Here is a 15271-nt window from a genome sequence, read left to right on the forward strand (position 1 = left end):
ATGTAGAACTTCCAATGCCCCTTATATTGATAGGAGTACTTCATTTCTACTCTCATGACAGTAGTTGTATAGAATTTAAATCTCTTTTTTGCTTCCATTAGTATCTCATATTTCTTCTGCATAATCCAGGTATACATTTCCTTTAATCTCAGATTAACAAATAACAATATCATCCAGTAATATTTTTGAATTATAAGGTCACATTGTCAAATTGTTGACATTGCAAGACAGGTTATGCTTACTATCATTGTCCTGTGAACTTAATGGGGTCTGCCATATTCATTTGTATCTATCTTATTGAGGGACCAAAATGCTGTTAGGACTACTGGCTCCTATACTATTCATGGTACCATTCAGAGCCTTTATGTATTACACTGACTGTTTGCGCATGTATTGCTTCTGTCTCTCTTTCAGAATCCGTAAACTTGGTTTTGCTTATGTATTGAGTCATAATTTATTTGTAAGAATTTTGCCTCCACAGATGTCTCCATCTTAATATGGATTGCAAGTAGAGATCAAGGGGGGAAAGACTTCAGATTGCCTCCCACAACAGTTAATTAATGAATTCTTAAGGTTTGTTCATTTACACTGAACGGTGGGACTCTATAGAGAAGGGATTATATATGACAGGCTACCTATAAATATTTATCACCTCCAGGCCCAAATGTCCAAGTCATTCTTTATCTTGTAAAGATGTTGCTTTTTTCTGCTTGTATCTTCATCTTAATCCCAAATAGCCAAATATTTGTATAAAAGGCTTTGCCTCACCTTAATTCTAGGAAGCCAATTGTGTACAATGCTATATCTCACCCACTGATTTGGAAGACGTGTTGGAATAGAGAACTCTTGAAAAAGAGAAAAGTTTTCAGAATGGTTTATTGAAATTGATTTGAATTAGAGTGCAAAATTTCAGGCTTTCAGCTAAGCCAGCTATGCCAAAGCTACAAGTCGTGTGAAGTTGTCTTTGTTATCTTTGTTAAACTACAAGTAGTTTGTTATTTGGGTTGTTAGTTTGTCAGAAAATTTCCCGCTCTGATTCTTGTATATAAGAGCAGAGATGTATCTATTATTCATTATGCAATATACAGAAGAATTTTCAATATAGTTAAATTAGATGGAGAAAATCTCTGGTAAATATTTGGATATCAGAAACTTATGGGGAAACTCTCTAAGGCTCATAATCTAATATTGTGTACATGGTCAACATAAAGTCAGTTTATGCATTCCTTGACAAAGCTATACAATCTATACTAAATTGCACATTACACAACCAATGGCAAGAGGACTTTGTGAACTAAACTGGCCAAAATATCATATTATATTACAAATGCTAATTCTTCTCAAATATATATATATATATATATATATATATAAATGCAAAGAACAAACTCATCTAGAACTTAAAAGAGAATTGAGAGAAAATCGGATTCTATTGACACTAAAGAATTTGTTCAAGGGCCATTGAAAGTAGCCTTATTAATTTAACTCACTAGCTGTTACAATTCCTAAACTTAATAACAACAAACTACCTCTACAACTAATCAAAGCTGTACACGTTTTACAGAAATCACGTGCTAAACAGGCGTGTAAATCAGCACTCCGGGATTCTAAAGATTGTCGCCAATACAAACGGTGCACATTGATGATTAGTGAGTCAGTATATAATTAATGAAGATTGAAATTTCCTTATTATCCCCTCAGTCAGTCCGTCCTCTTCATAACCCCACACACAATAATGAAGCTAGCTGTTTGTCACTATGAAAAGATGAATAATTGAGGCCAGCTAGCATCATTCACGTTTTCAACACGTCACAAAAGTCCAAAGCACTCTTTCTTTGGCACTGGCATTGAATTGACACAAAATTGTCAGATTGCAAGATGAAGAAAACACAAAAGCCAAAAGGTAGAGCAAAACTACAATTTTTTGAGTTTTAAGTAGAGTATGTCCGAAATGGGAAGGTTTGAGAAATTATACAAAGAGAGTGCAGATTCGTTGTAAGCAAATAAACATTCAAAGCTCCCATTCCATTCATCTTCTTTTCGGGGAAGTGAAATGGCCGAGGCGGTTGTTTCCGGTGTGGTGACAAGGATTGGTGACTTGCTCGTACAAGAAGGAAAATTCTTGTCCGGGGTGAGTAACCAAGTTGAGCTGCTACAAATTGAGCTCAAACTTATGCAAGGCTTATTAAAGGATGCAGATGCAAGGCAGAATGAGTCAGAGCTTGTAAGGCAGTGGGTTGCTGAAATAAGAGATCTTGCTTATGATGCAGATGATATCATTGCCACTCATGCCCACACAGTTGGATCCAGAAAGGGAGGAGGTGTACAAAAGGTTCTCGAGAGGTGCAGTCGCATCTTGGATGAAGGAATTACAGTGCACCACGTTGGGTCAAAGATTGAAGATATCATGATAAAAATTTCTAACTTGAAAACAAGTTTTCAAGGCTATGGCATAAGGGAATCTATGATAAAAGGAGGTGGATCCAGTTCTTTTAATGAGAGGCAACGAGAGCAAAGGCAAACATTTTCTCATCTTGAACATGACGTTGTTGGGTTTGACGATGACTTGAATAAATTGGTGGAGTTTTTGCTTAAAGAAGGCGAAGACAGCAGAGTAGCTTCCATATGTGGTATGGGTGGTTTGGGAAAGACCACTCTTGCTAAGATGGTTTATAATTACCGCGAAGTCAAGCAACACTTTGATTGTCATGCTTGGGTATATATTTCACAACAATGTCAAAGAAGACGTGTTTGGGAAGAAATTTTGATTAGCCTTCTGTCTAAAGATCAAAGGGATGAAATTCAAAAGTTGAAGGATGCAGAGATTGTTGAGAAACTTCGTCAAGTTCAATGCGAGAAAAAGTGTTTGGTGATTTTAGACGATATTTGGAACATTGAGGCCTGGAACAGTGTACAGGAAGCCTTCCTAGTGAGGAGTACTGGTAGCAAAATATTGCTTACCTCTCGTAATAAACAAGTGTGTTTGCATGTAGACCCCAGAAGTTTCCTTTGTGAATTGCAATCTCTAAATGAAGAAAGGAGTTGGGAATTACTTGACAAGATAGCAATATCTTGGAGAGAAGGTACAACTAATATCTAATCCTGCTTTACTCTAATAATTTTTCTTTTTGGGTAATTATTTTAATGAATTTATCTCTCTCTCTCTCTCTCTCCTTTTTTTTTTTTTTTTTTTTTTTTTTTTTTTTTTTTTTTTTTTTTTTTTTTTGTAAATAAGGAAAAGGTAACAGATGCCTTTAAAGATGTTACTAATCACTAAGCTGTATAATGCATGAAATATTTTAAGATCAAATGTTAATTAACATGTCTAGATTTAATTTCTCTAATTTCAATTATTGGAAAGCTGAATTATTCTACATATTTGGTAATAGATTCCTTTAAAGGTGTATTTTAAAGACTATCAGATATTTAATTATCAATTAGGAATGCACATTTTAATAAAATTAAGATACATTTTGTTTATACGTTGGTTGTACAGGGTTTTTTTTTTTTTTTTTTTTTTTGGTTGAGAAAAGTACAGGGAGATAGTTATTATGTATACCTTTTGTCAATTCTCGAAAAAAAAAAAAGAAAAAAAGAGGAAATTGGATGAAATCTATAACCATTTTATCAAACTTCCCCTCAAATAGAATATTATCCTAAATAAGAGAGATTTTGTAATTTTTTTTTTCTTTTTTTGAGAAGAGATAGAGTTTGTAATTGATACGTACATTGAAATACATAGTCAACTATTGTGTGAAACTCAAATTTCCACTCTCTAAACAAGTAAATATTAATCTAAATCTAAAAGCAAAATAAAGTGATAAAAGAGAGATGTTTATGATTGAAAAAACAAACGCCAAAACATGCATAAACCAATACAGATTTACCAAAACAGCAAAATGCATTAGTTCAAAATATGGTTAACTAATATTTGAAGACAAGAATAAAACATAGAGAAAGATTTCTCTAAATTTTAGCAAAAGTAAATTGCTGAATGTTTCCAAATTATTTAAATAAAATATTACCGCACATAAAACGAAATTAAAACTTGTGATTTAAATTAAATTCCATTTTAAATATTTTAACTAAATTTAAAATTGAGCAAGAGTTAAAAGCCATATATTAGTACAGTCCATACGCATGGAGAAAATTTCTTCAAGTGGTTATCTCTAGACTTTCAAGTCTTAAAATATAGTTGTATTTTATCATTTAGTTGCTGATGTTATGTTTCTCGTTGTTCAAGAAAAAAAATGATATTATTTTGTTTGTTGTTGGCTTTTTAGACTGTGTGACCAAAACTTACATGAAGAAGTTTGGAAAGGAAATGATTGGATATTGTGGGGGTTTGCCATTGGCCATCACTGTACTTGGAGGTCTTTTAGCAGCAAAGCAAACACAGGAAGAATGGGAGGATGTGCTTAGACATATCAAATCATACCTTCATGTAGAACAAAACTTAAGAGTCAACAAAGTTTTAGCTTTAAGCTATAATGATTTACCTTGTCACTTGAAACCATGCTTTCTATATTTAGGTCATTTTCCAGAGGATTTTGAGATACCGACAAAAGAATTGATTCGGATGTGGATGGGAGAAGGTTTTGTATCGGAAATTCAGCACAATAGAGGAAGAGAGGATACAATGGATGATGTGGGACACCGATATTTAAGGGAGCTAGTGCAAAGATGCATGGTTTTGGTGGGGAAAATGGGCTCACTTGGAAGGATTAAAACTTGTCGAATGCATGATCTTATGCGAGACTTTTGTGTATCAAAGGCCCAAGAGGAAAATTTTCTCCATATTACCAATATTCTTTCCTTGGAACGGCGTGAAGCGCAAAACTGTAAGGTTCGAAGACTTGCTATCATTTTGGAATCAAATGATTATTACATCACGGGAATTAAATTCAGTGAATATCCATACCTCAGGTCTCTTCTCTACCTTCTGCCTCTACCTTATGAAAATAATTTGATTCAAAGTTATTCTGATTTTAAAGAATCATGTTTCAAGAAATTCAAGTTGGTTAGAGTCTTACATCTGGAACGTTTTCGAAAACACGGCCGCAAATTATCTAAAGACATTGGATGTCTCATCCACTTGAGATATTTATCTCTCAAAAATAGCAATATAAATAAGGTGTCGACATCTATTGGCAATTTGAGGTGCCTGGAGACACTAGATTTGCGAATCGCCTCCAAACCAAGAGTGCCAAATGTGTTCAAGTATATGAAACAATTGAAACATCTTTATTTACCTTGGAGATATAGGGTATGTTGTAAGTTGGAATTGGGTAATCTTAGTTATTTGCAAACATTGGTGAATGTTAAGCCCAAAACCATCCAAATTCCCACATGGTTCAAATTCAACCTTCTTCGGGTTCTTAAAGTGAAGAATAAAAAAGGGGCCCAAGATGCAATACAAATGCTAATATCAAGGTGTCCACTTATAGAAAAGCTACATCTACGTAAACATTTAAAGAAGCTTCCAGAAGCTCACCAATTCTCTCCAAATCTAGCCAAGTTGACTTTATCGGGGACTAAACTTGAGGAAGACCCAATGGAAACGTTAGAGAAGTTACCCAACTTAAAAATCCTCTGCTTCCGTCATGCGTTGGAGAAGATATCCAGACACACATACGTTGGATGTGCAACCTTTACTGGGAAGAATATGGTTTGTTCTGAAAGAGGATTTCCTCTGCTTCAATCTCTTCTCCTTTCTCACTTGTACGACTTAGAGGAGTGGAGGGTGGAGGAAGGAGCCATGCCCAGTCTCTGCCGTTTGGAAATTGAATTTTGCGATCAATTGAAGATGGTCCCTGATGGATTGAGGTTCATCACAACCCTCCAGCAATTGGAGATCAAAAAAATGTCAAAGTCATTCAAAGACAGGCTTAACGAAGGAGGACCAGATTTTGACAAAGTCAAACATGTGCCTTCCCTTGTATTTCAAAGATGGGACTACTGATAATCTTTACCTAACAAGGTATAGCAATGAATTTTTGCACTTGCATTTTTGATAAATTTTATGGTGCTTCTTTTCTTCTAAATCTTTCTCTCCAATTAATTCAATTTTATATATTGGTTGATGGTGTGAATATAGCTCTAAATCTTACATGTCTACAACATATTTCATTTTGATTCCTTTTTTTTTTAGGTGAAATCGTCCATGGTCTAATATGCTTGCACAGATTCATCAAACATATTCTCCGATGCCTATGTGTAGTGATGTAAATAATTATGATATTTTCTTGGGTGTTTTTATTTTTATTTTTTTGCATTGTTTTGTATTTGTTTTAGTGTTGCTTTCCTGTTCTGGTTTTCTGCTTTGCTACACTCTTCGTGTATTCTGTTGGAAAAAAAAAAAAAAAAAACTATGTATCATTCAAGTTATGTTTTATCTCAGTGCATTTTAGATGTATATTGTTTATAGTGAAGCTAGTTCAGAATATCCTTGTGTTAAGCAGTAACACTGTATCTTATTGAGCTGGGAATATGAATTAGCATGGGCGAAAATTGCTGCTTTTTCCATATCAATATGGTAACTAAAACACTAAAATAAAAAATTATGCAGACAAATTATGTTAGATGGAACTTCTATTCCTTGTAGATTTTATGCCATAGTTGGAACTCTATAAATTCAACATCATACATAATCAGAGTAATAATTAAGATGCAATTTGGTTGAGTTGATAACCATATGGGAGTTTTATTTCTTTGCAAACATTTTAGAATTTATAACTTGGACAGCTCAACATAGTTTCACTTCACTTCAACCTCAAGGATTGTTGAACTTTCTATGCCTCCATTGGCATTGAGAGGAGTGCTAGATTTTACCTCATGGCAAAAAGTTTTGGACTATAAAGGTCCCACAAGATTGTAAATGGGGCCACAGAGCTGTCCTAAAATTTAGAAGTGAGGTTAGGAGGTTCATAAAGTTTGATGTTGGGGATGGTAGAAGGGTTTTCTAATGACATGATAATTGGGATAGGTTAATTCAGTTTTGAAGAACAAAATATGGGTTTGGAAACCTGCATTTCCCAAAAAATTAATCACCATTCAATGCCTGTTGTGTTTGGTTGAGCTTAAAGATGGAGGTAAAGCTAGGTGGTCTGCGACTAGATCAGGATGGCTGCTCTTGTGCAGCCATCTACAATGAACATAAAGCTAAGGCTGATGAGGTGGGATGGTGGAGACTCTGGGGGTTTAACCTTGCTATCTCCTGGTTGCCTTTATTGGTTGATTAAAAATAAAAAACAAACTGACAATTAGTTTTTTGGGTCATTCTATTTTCTTTTTATTCCTACTGCATAAATATATTGGTTGATGGTAAATACAGTTCTAAATGTTATTTTAATGAGTTCATGTTACAGTATATTTCATTTTAATTCGTTTTTGATGTTTTGGGCTTAATCATTCTCCTTTGGTTTTTTGCAGGTGAAATCATCCATGGTTTGCTACTGGTATGGGTTAGTGTCAGTTATACAATTTCAAGGATATGATTGCACCGACTCATTAAACATATTCTCTGATGCCTATGTGTAGTGATGTAAAGAATTGTTTGTTTGGTGATGGTACTCTGCGTTGTGATATTTTATTGGGTGGTTTGTTTGCATTAGTGTGTTTGTTTTAGTGTTTCTTTCTTGCTCCGCTTTGCTGCTCTGCTATGATTGCACTCTTTGTTCATGTATTATGTTGTATAAGAGAAACCAATGTATCACTGGAGGAGAAAAATAATTCTTCATTTAATGTGGGATTCCTCATATTTCTTCAAGTTATGCTTATCTCACAGCATTTTAGTTGTTTGTTGTTTATAGTGAAGCTAGTTCAATCTGTCCTTGTGTTATGCTGTAGCACTGTATCTTATTGAGCTAGGAATATCAATTAGCATGGATGGAAATCTCTGCTTTTTCCGTATCAATATAGTAACTAAAATATTAGTTATTTGCAATTGAGAAATAAACCATTATGCAGGAAAATTATATTTGATGGAGTTTTTAGTCCTTTTAGATGTTATGCCATAATTGGAATTCTATAAATTCAACACCGTACATGAGCTGAATAGTGTTGGGTGAATATGAGCTGTAAACTGCTTCTTGTAAACTGGAAGATGAGGTCGTTACTGTTTAGGTTTTTATGCTATTGTGCCGAGCTCTGTAATGTACTAATGTGAGCTTGTAACCCAAGTGGGGGCATAGATGTGATGGGACTTTGGTCCCAACTAGTTGGTCGGATTTCAGTGAGGCTTTCAATCTGGCCTGCCCGTTCCAAGCAAAGAGATGAGCCAATGGACTTGAGCTAAGGCTCTGGGTTCAGTGGTTCCTAAAGATGAGGGCAATGTGTGAGTCTGGTTTCACAGAGCAGCGACAACCTCCCACTCTTTGCAGTGGAAGGATAACGGGCCAGTGCCAATTGGATCCAACATGGCCCACAGGGTTGAACCCAACTAAACCATCACTTTTTCATTTCATTTTCATGACCAAAATAACTTTTCCTCTTACTTATTGAGGACAATTGAAACAACATTTCTCTTAGAAGAATCTAAAACAAATATGTCCAAGATATTAACTATCTAATCTAAAAAAAATGTTTTTATGCTATTGTGATTAGTGGGGAATTGCATATGTATGACAGTTATTTGAAATTATTTTGTTGAGCGTAGTATCAAATGATTATTTATGATTTCCATTTCTCGGATTACCCAAAATTGATGTTTTAGGCAAGCCTTGAATTGATAACCATACAGGAGTTCAATTTCTTTCCAAACATTTTAGAGTTTATAACTTGGACCGCTCTGCAGTAGATGTACTTCAACCTCAAGGATTGTAGAATTTTTTGCCTCCAATGGCAATGAGAGGAGTTCTAGATTTTACCTCATGGCATTAGTTATCTTTTCCGCTTAGTTTGTCAAATTTATAAATAAAACCAAGTATAAAGGCAGGGGTTTTGGACTTTAAAGATCCCATAGGATTGTACATGGGGCTGGTGAGCAATCCTAAAACTAAGAAGTGAGGCTAGGAAGTCCATAAAGTTTGACGTGGGGGGATGGTAAAAGGATTTTCTTATGACATGGTAATTGAGATCCTATTAGGATCCTTTTCATGCAGTATGGCTTTAGGGTTATCCATGATGTAGCATGTAAACCTAAGGCTAACGTAAATTCTGTTTGAGGAACGAAACATGGGTTTGGAAACCTGCAAGGTCTGAAGACAGTCATCATACAAAGCGAGTGTTGTGTTTGGTTGAGCTTAGAGATTAAAGATGAAGATAAAGCTAGGTGGTCTGCTACTAGATCAGGCTGCTAGTCTTGCACAGCCACCGGCAATGAACTTGGAGCTGAGGCAGATGAGGTGGATAGGTGGAGAATGTTGTTGTTTAACCTTGCTATCCCTTGTCTACCTTTACAGGTTGGTTGGAAATAAAAAATAAACTGACAACTAGAGAAAGATTAGCTCAGTGGGGCTATACAGCCTATACTAATGGCTGCTTGTGTGCATTGAGAGCAGAGATCGTATTTTCTTAGAATGTTCTTTTGCCAAGAGAATCTGGGAAACTCTCATTGGGTATTGCTTAGTTTCAGATGCTTAGTGCAACTGGCATGATCTAATGAGCTAGGGTATTACCAACTTGAGAGGGAAAATCCTAAGATCATCTTTTTAATGGCTTGCTCATTGGCCACTGTGTCTTGTGTTTAGTCCTAGAGAAATGCCATTATACATAATTGGTCATTGTGGTATGAAGAGCAGATTTTGAGAAGAATTAAGAAGAATATTAAGAGGTAGATTAGAGTCCTGAACCAAATTCCAAATATAATAAGTGAACAATATTCTCTACTATTAAGCCTATAACTGGGGGGATAGATTCTAAATATCATTAAGAGGTGTACTGTTTTGGTGTAAAAGTTTCTGTAATCTGTTCTTAAATGTGTCTCTTGTTTTAATTTGTAAAAATATAGTCTCTTGGGATGAGTTTTGGGCTCAAATTGCCTCTGTTGTATGCTTTAGCTTGGGCTTCACTGTCCCTTATTTCTGTAGTTGGCCTTGTTTTGTATTCTCTGTTCTCCATTAATAAATTCTTTAATTTTTTTTGCTGAAAATAATTTCTTTTATGACTCATCAAAGAAAAAAAACCCTCAGATTAACTGTGTTATGTAGTCTAACCAACCTTCTTGCTCCCAGACTTCTCTTGGTTGCCTTTGCAGCCCTGACAGATGTGTGTTTTCTTCACTCTCCTTTTCATATTTCTATAAACCACTAAGCATAAGACTCATGGGTCATGGAGTCTACATCGACAATAACACATTTTGTACCCTCATAGATACTTGATAAATTAGGAACAAAGGTGTACTTGTATTCAACATTTGATTAATAAAAATCTGCAATTAAAAAGGAAAAATACTCCAGCAAAAGAGAAATTTGAAAAAGTTTGCATCCTAGAGAGGTTATAAAGTGATTATGGTGGACTGCCTTGCTTCCTTCTGTTATGTTTACTGGTGAATAAATGTTAAGGTTTGCAGTGAGAAAAGAAGCTCCAATATGGGTAGTTTGTATTGACCTTTACACTATTAAATCTAAAGACCATGGACTAATTCAAATTAAAGAAATGTAACAAAAATTTGAGATTAGTATCAAATGATAAAGATGAACTGGATGAGTTTGAAAATACATTTGGGTTGTGAAGTAAGAGAATTTCAAGTGCAACAAAAAAATGAGGCCCTGATACCATTATAATTAGTAAGGGTTTATTAGCCATTACATATGAAAGACAGATGTACAAAATTTTATTTTGTGAGAATTGTATCAAATGATAGTTCATCTTTTCTGTTAGTGGCAGTGATCAATGAGAGTGTTACTAGAACTAAAGATCTTTCACACCCCCTTCCCCCTTTCATCTTTAGATATATATACCTATCGTTGACATTACTGCAAGCATTGAAATATTGAACTAATAACTATGAGGAAGTTTAATTTCTTTCAAAAAATATGACATACAGACACTATTGAACAGTGTTTGATACTAGGAGACTCTGCAGTAGTTGTATTTCAACCTGTGCATCACTTCTTCATCCAAATGTTGTAGAAATTCTTATGACTCTCATGTTAAAAGGAGTGCTACATTTTTATTCTCAGGGCAGTCGTTGCATAGAATTTAAAAATCTCTTTTCTGCTTCTAATAGTTTCTCATATTTCTACATAATCCAGGTATACATTCTTAAATATTTCTGCATTATAAGCTTACATTCTCAAATTTTTGACATTACAAGACAGGTTATGTTTAATATCATTGTCCTGTGAACTTACTGGGGCCTGCCATATTCATTTGCATCTTTCTCTTTGTCAGATTGTGTTAACTTGGTTTCGCTTATGTGTATGAGTTGAAATTTATTTGTTAGAATTTTGTCTCCCTGGATGTCTCCTCCTTAATTTGGTCTGCAAGGAGAGATCAAGGGAGCAAAGACTTAAGATTGCCTCCCACAACAGTCAACTGATTAAGGTTTGTTCATTTACACTGAATGGTGGGACTCCACTGAGAAGTAATTATATATGAGTCACTAAGTAAGCCACTTATTAATTTTTATCACCTTCAGGCCTAAATGTTCGAGTCATTCTTTATCTTCATCTTGCCAAATAGCCAAAATATTTGTTCTCACCCAAATTGTAGGAAGCTAATTGTATCCAGTGTTCTGTCTCACCTACACATTTGGTAGCCATGTGTTGGAACATGAGAGCTCTCGAAAAGAGTAAGTCTTGAGAACTAGTTAACTCACTGCAGAAGATCTTTGGTAAATATTGGGGCATAGATTCAGAAACTTTTGGTGGAACTCTCTAGGACTCACAATCTGATATCGTGTGCATGTTTCACATAGTCAGTTTATGCATTCCTTGACGAAGGTTATAAACATACTAAATTGAAAGACATTCAAAATGCAATTAACTTTAATGACCATCCAGTCGTTTTAAAAATTGCACAGTGCAGAGGCAACACTTGAGATGAAATTGAAGAGGACTTTGTTAACTACACTGGCCAAAAATGCTTTAAAATTTTGTCTTGTATACGTACAGAGTAGGACTTCAATTATTCTTGTCACATTTTACCATAAGTAAAGCTTGATGCAAAATATAAATAAAATATCAAAATGGACTATGGACTGTCCTTGAATGAAACAGATATTCTCTTTTTAAGTACTCTTTCCCTTTAAAAAAATATTTTTTTTAGAAGAAAAAAAAAGGTTATTAAGTACTCTAAATAAGCAATAAAAATACTTTAGCAAACAATACATTGATGTATTGTATGCGAATGAAATTTAAGAAGAAAAAATATATACTTTAATTCCTTTTAAATTAGATCCATTTTTATTTTTAAAAGTTCATTTTTAATTCTGATGTATTGACTTAGTCCTTCCATAATTTTAGCGTTGTAATTTTTTGCTTATGTGGTGAAAATTCAATGAAGTCGCATGACTTTAAGAGACTACAAAGTCACTGCTGATTATGATTAGTAGTGTCAATTTTACACTGTCAATTACACACAATATACACATTTTAGTTTTTGAACTAAAATCGTGACTTCAAATCACAATTTCAACTCAAAAAATTCACTTAATCACATGATTGATTCATTGATACTGTCCATTTCTCCTTTCCTCTCCTTTTGCCTTTGTATTAAAAAAACCCTCTTTCTCTCTCTATCTCTAAAAGTTTAAGATAATAGTAGTATTGGTTCCTCTCTATCTCTAAAAGTTTAAGATAATAGTAGTATTGGTTCCTAAGTATCTCACTTTCCTTACAGCAAAATTTACTTGAATACTTTCATTTGTCTCTCCATGCTTAATTTCATCTTAATTATGACCATATTATATAATAGTACCCTAGCTAACTAGCCGGTTATATGCGCTATCACACACTCACCCCAATAGTGAGTCAATTCTCTCATTGCCGGTTATGATAATTTCTCAATGGATTTTTGTGTGTTGCATTATATTAATTCATAATGATAAGTATATATATATATACACACACACATATACATACATACATACACAAGGGCATAGCTAGAAATTTTTGTTTGGAGGCCGACTTATGGTGCTTGTAGGGTCACGTTCCAGAACGAACCGAAATTGTAGTTGGGTCAGGACGTGAATGGGCCCATACAATATCATTTGTAGAGAGTGGGATCGAAAGGCTAAGTCATGTTCACCCGGTGGTGGTTTTGTTAAGCTTTTCATACATGGTTCAGGTGTATTCACCTTTGGAACCCCTCCCTCCCCTTCCGGGACTGGAGGCCTCCCCTTTAGGTTACATATTTTTTCTTTTATACTAGCATGCGTTCAATTTCCTTCGTCCACGTGTAGGGTCGACCTTTCCAAGACTGATACTTGTCCCATCTGTCTCAGACCTAAGTCGTTGGGAGTGGCTGATAAAGCCAAAGAACACGGCTCTGTTAGGTGCAAAGATCAGTCTGGGAAAGGCAGTAAGGTCAGCCTTTCCTAGATATTTCAGATTTTCTTTTAAGATTGTCCCTATGCCGCTTTTGCCCCTTTTCCTGGTGGAGCTTTGGACCAAACCGAGGGCGGCACCGTCCTCGGCTGCCTCTTTGGGCCCAAGTGTGCTTTACACTAATGAGCTTGGACTAACATCTTCTTCGGCTTGGGCCTTAAAGCTTCCCATGAACAAATGGGCCTAGCCCATATATTGCTGGGCCCCACAATAGCCCCTCAAAACCCTGCTGTCCGACCTCTTGGTTGGAAAGGGGGGTTTTGGTAACTCCGAGCCTTCATTACTGCTCATTTAATTCGACCCTTCCCTGGCGTTGGCAATTCTCCAAATACCCAGGAAACGCTCCGACCTACGAGATATCCTTCTTGATTTAGCCTTGGTACGTTCTGTCCGTTTGGTTACCCGTAGTAGGTCTTTAATGTTTTCCCTTCACGAGACCTCTCAAATTCAATGGCTACTGATGACGTGGGGGAGCGGAACAGGCGCATTCTCGCTGGCAGATTTCCTTGAAGCTCTGAACACATTTAATGCCATCCTTTTCGTCCCTTATATAAAGAGGGTGGACATGAGTTGTTTCTTTCATAAGTGAATCCCTTAATCCCCCAGAAAACTGAATTCCTTAGATTCCTCCCAGAATTTATATTTACCCTCTGATTATACCTCGACTCGTAATACGTTCGCCACAGCCATAGGTGATGAAGAAACCTTCTCCCCCCCAAAAATACCTTGTTCTGGCTAAGCTCGAGATGGCTCGATCGGGGCAGGGATGGCGGAGACTCAAGATTTGTCTCTCCTATCTTTTAGCCAAAATCCGAAGCAGGAACTCGTCACGTCGCTCCTTCGACGTGACCGAGCCGAGGACACACAGCATCATCACCACCCGCTCTTTCATGAGCGTACCTAATGTGGTATCGGTGTGCTAGGAGTCAGGACGGGGGCAGGGACTAAATGCCCTTGCTTCTTTCTCTCTTTGTTAACTGGTGCCACCCTTTACTTTTCTTTCTTCTTCTTTTCACCACCAGCTCCCTCCTGGGGCTTTTCCTTCTCTCTCTTTTGCTCCTTTCTCCTTCTTTTCATTTCTTCCCTCTTCTTCTCCTCCTTCTCTTGCTCATGTCCTCCATCTTCCTCATTCATCTCCTCCATCTTCTGCTCATGTCCTCCATCTTCTTCTTCCTTTGCACTCTTCGGTGACAAGAGCTTGCTGAAGTGCTTCCATGTGTTCCAATTCTTCTTCCTTCTCCTTTATCTTTTTCTAAAAAGGTTCTTTTCCTGATACGAGCAGTACTGAGGCAGAGATTGGAGAAGCTTTGAAGGCGAGTTTAAAAGGCAGCTGACTATTTACTTATCTGTATCGCAGATGTTAGTGTTGCTTTGGCAGTTCATTTTTTGTATAGGCTTGTTTAAGCCATTCTTTGTACGTTGTAACAATTTTCCATATTAATAAAAGTTGATATTCATTTATTTCGTATGTTATGTTTTATGCTTTTACAAGTTTACCAACGCTGCTCGGCGCCGTAATATAGTATTTGAATCAATGATAACTAAGGCTAAAATGTTTTCTAATAAAAAGGTGTCACCATGACTTTAATAAAATTATTTAACATAGCAAAGCCGACCAGTGAGGAACGAAACTCACCTTAAAATTGGCCAAGATGAGGACTAAGTGCTTGATACAGTGTAGGAAATAACTATCCGAGGACATTTCACTCGCCAAATGGACAGTTTCCTTAGGTTACTGAAAGTTGGGCCGTTTCGCCATCTTTTAAACACACTGGCTTTAA

The 15271-nt window shown here is 36.0% G+C and overlaps 1 protein-coding gene across 2 annotated transcripts; it reads left to right on the top strand.

Annotated features, from left to right (window-relative positions):
- The first annotated feature begins 1823 nt into the window (after nucleotides 1-1823).
- On the top strand, nucleotides 1824-7768 carry LOC126705818 (putative disease resistance protein At1g50180). 2 transcript variants are annotated; one of them, XR_007648435.1, is made up of 4 exons: nucleotides 1824-3083; nucleotides 4284-5980; nucleotides 6152-6224; nucleotides 7432-7768. XR_007648435.1 is itself a non-coding variant. In XM_050405033.1 (3 exons), the coding sequence occupies exons 1-2, from the start codon at nucleotides 2054-2056 to the stop codon at nucleotides 5960-5962; spliced, it is 2709 nt and encodes a 902-aa protein (XP_050260990.1). In that variant the 5' UTR covers nucleotides 1829-2053; the 3' UTR covers nucleotides 5963-5980; nucleotides 7432-7768. The 2 variants fall into 2 exon arrangements, 1 of the variants encoding a protein (XP_050260990.1); XM_050405033.1 differs by lacking the exon at nucleotides 6152-6224 and having other exon boundaries at nucleotides 1829-3083.
- Nucleotides 7769-15271: the final 7503 nt, after the last annotated feature.

This window comes from Quercus robur, chromosome 11, assembly GCF_932294415.1.
Source record: "Quercus robur chromosome 11, dhQueRobu3.1, whole genome shotgun sequence".
In the NCBI taxonomy this organism is placed as follows: domain Eukaryota; kingdom Viridiplantae; phylum Streptophyta; class Magnoliopsida; order Fagales; family Fagaceae; genus Quercus; species Quercus robur.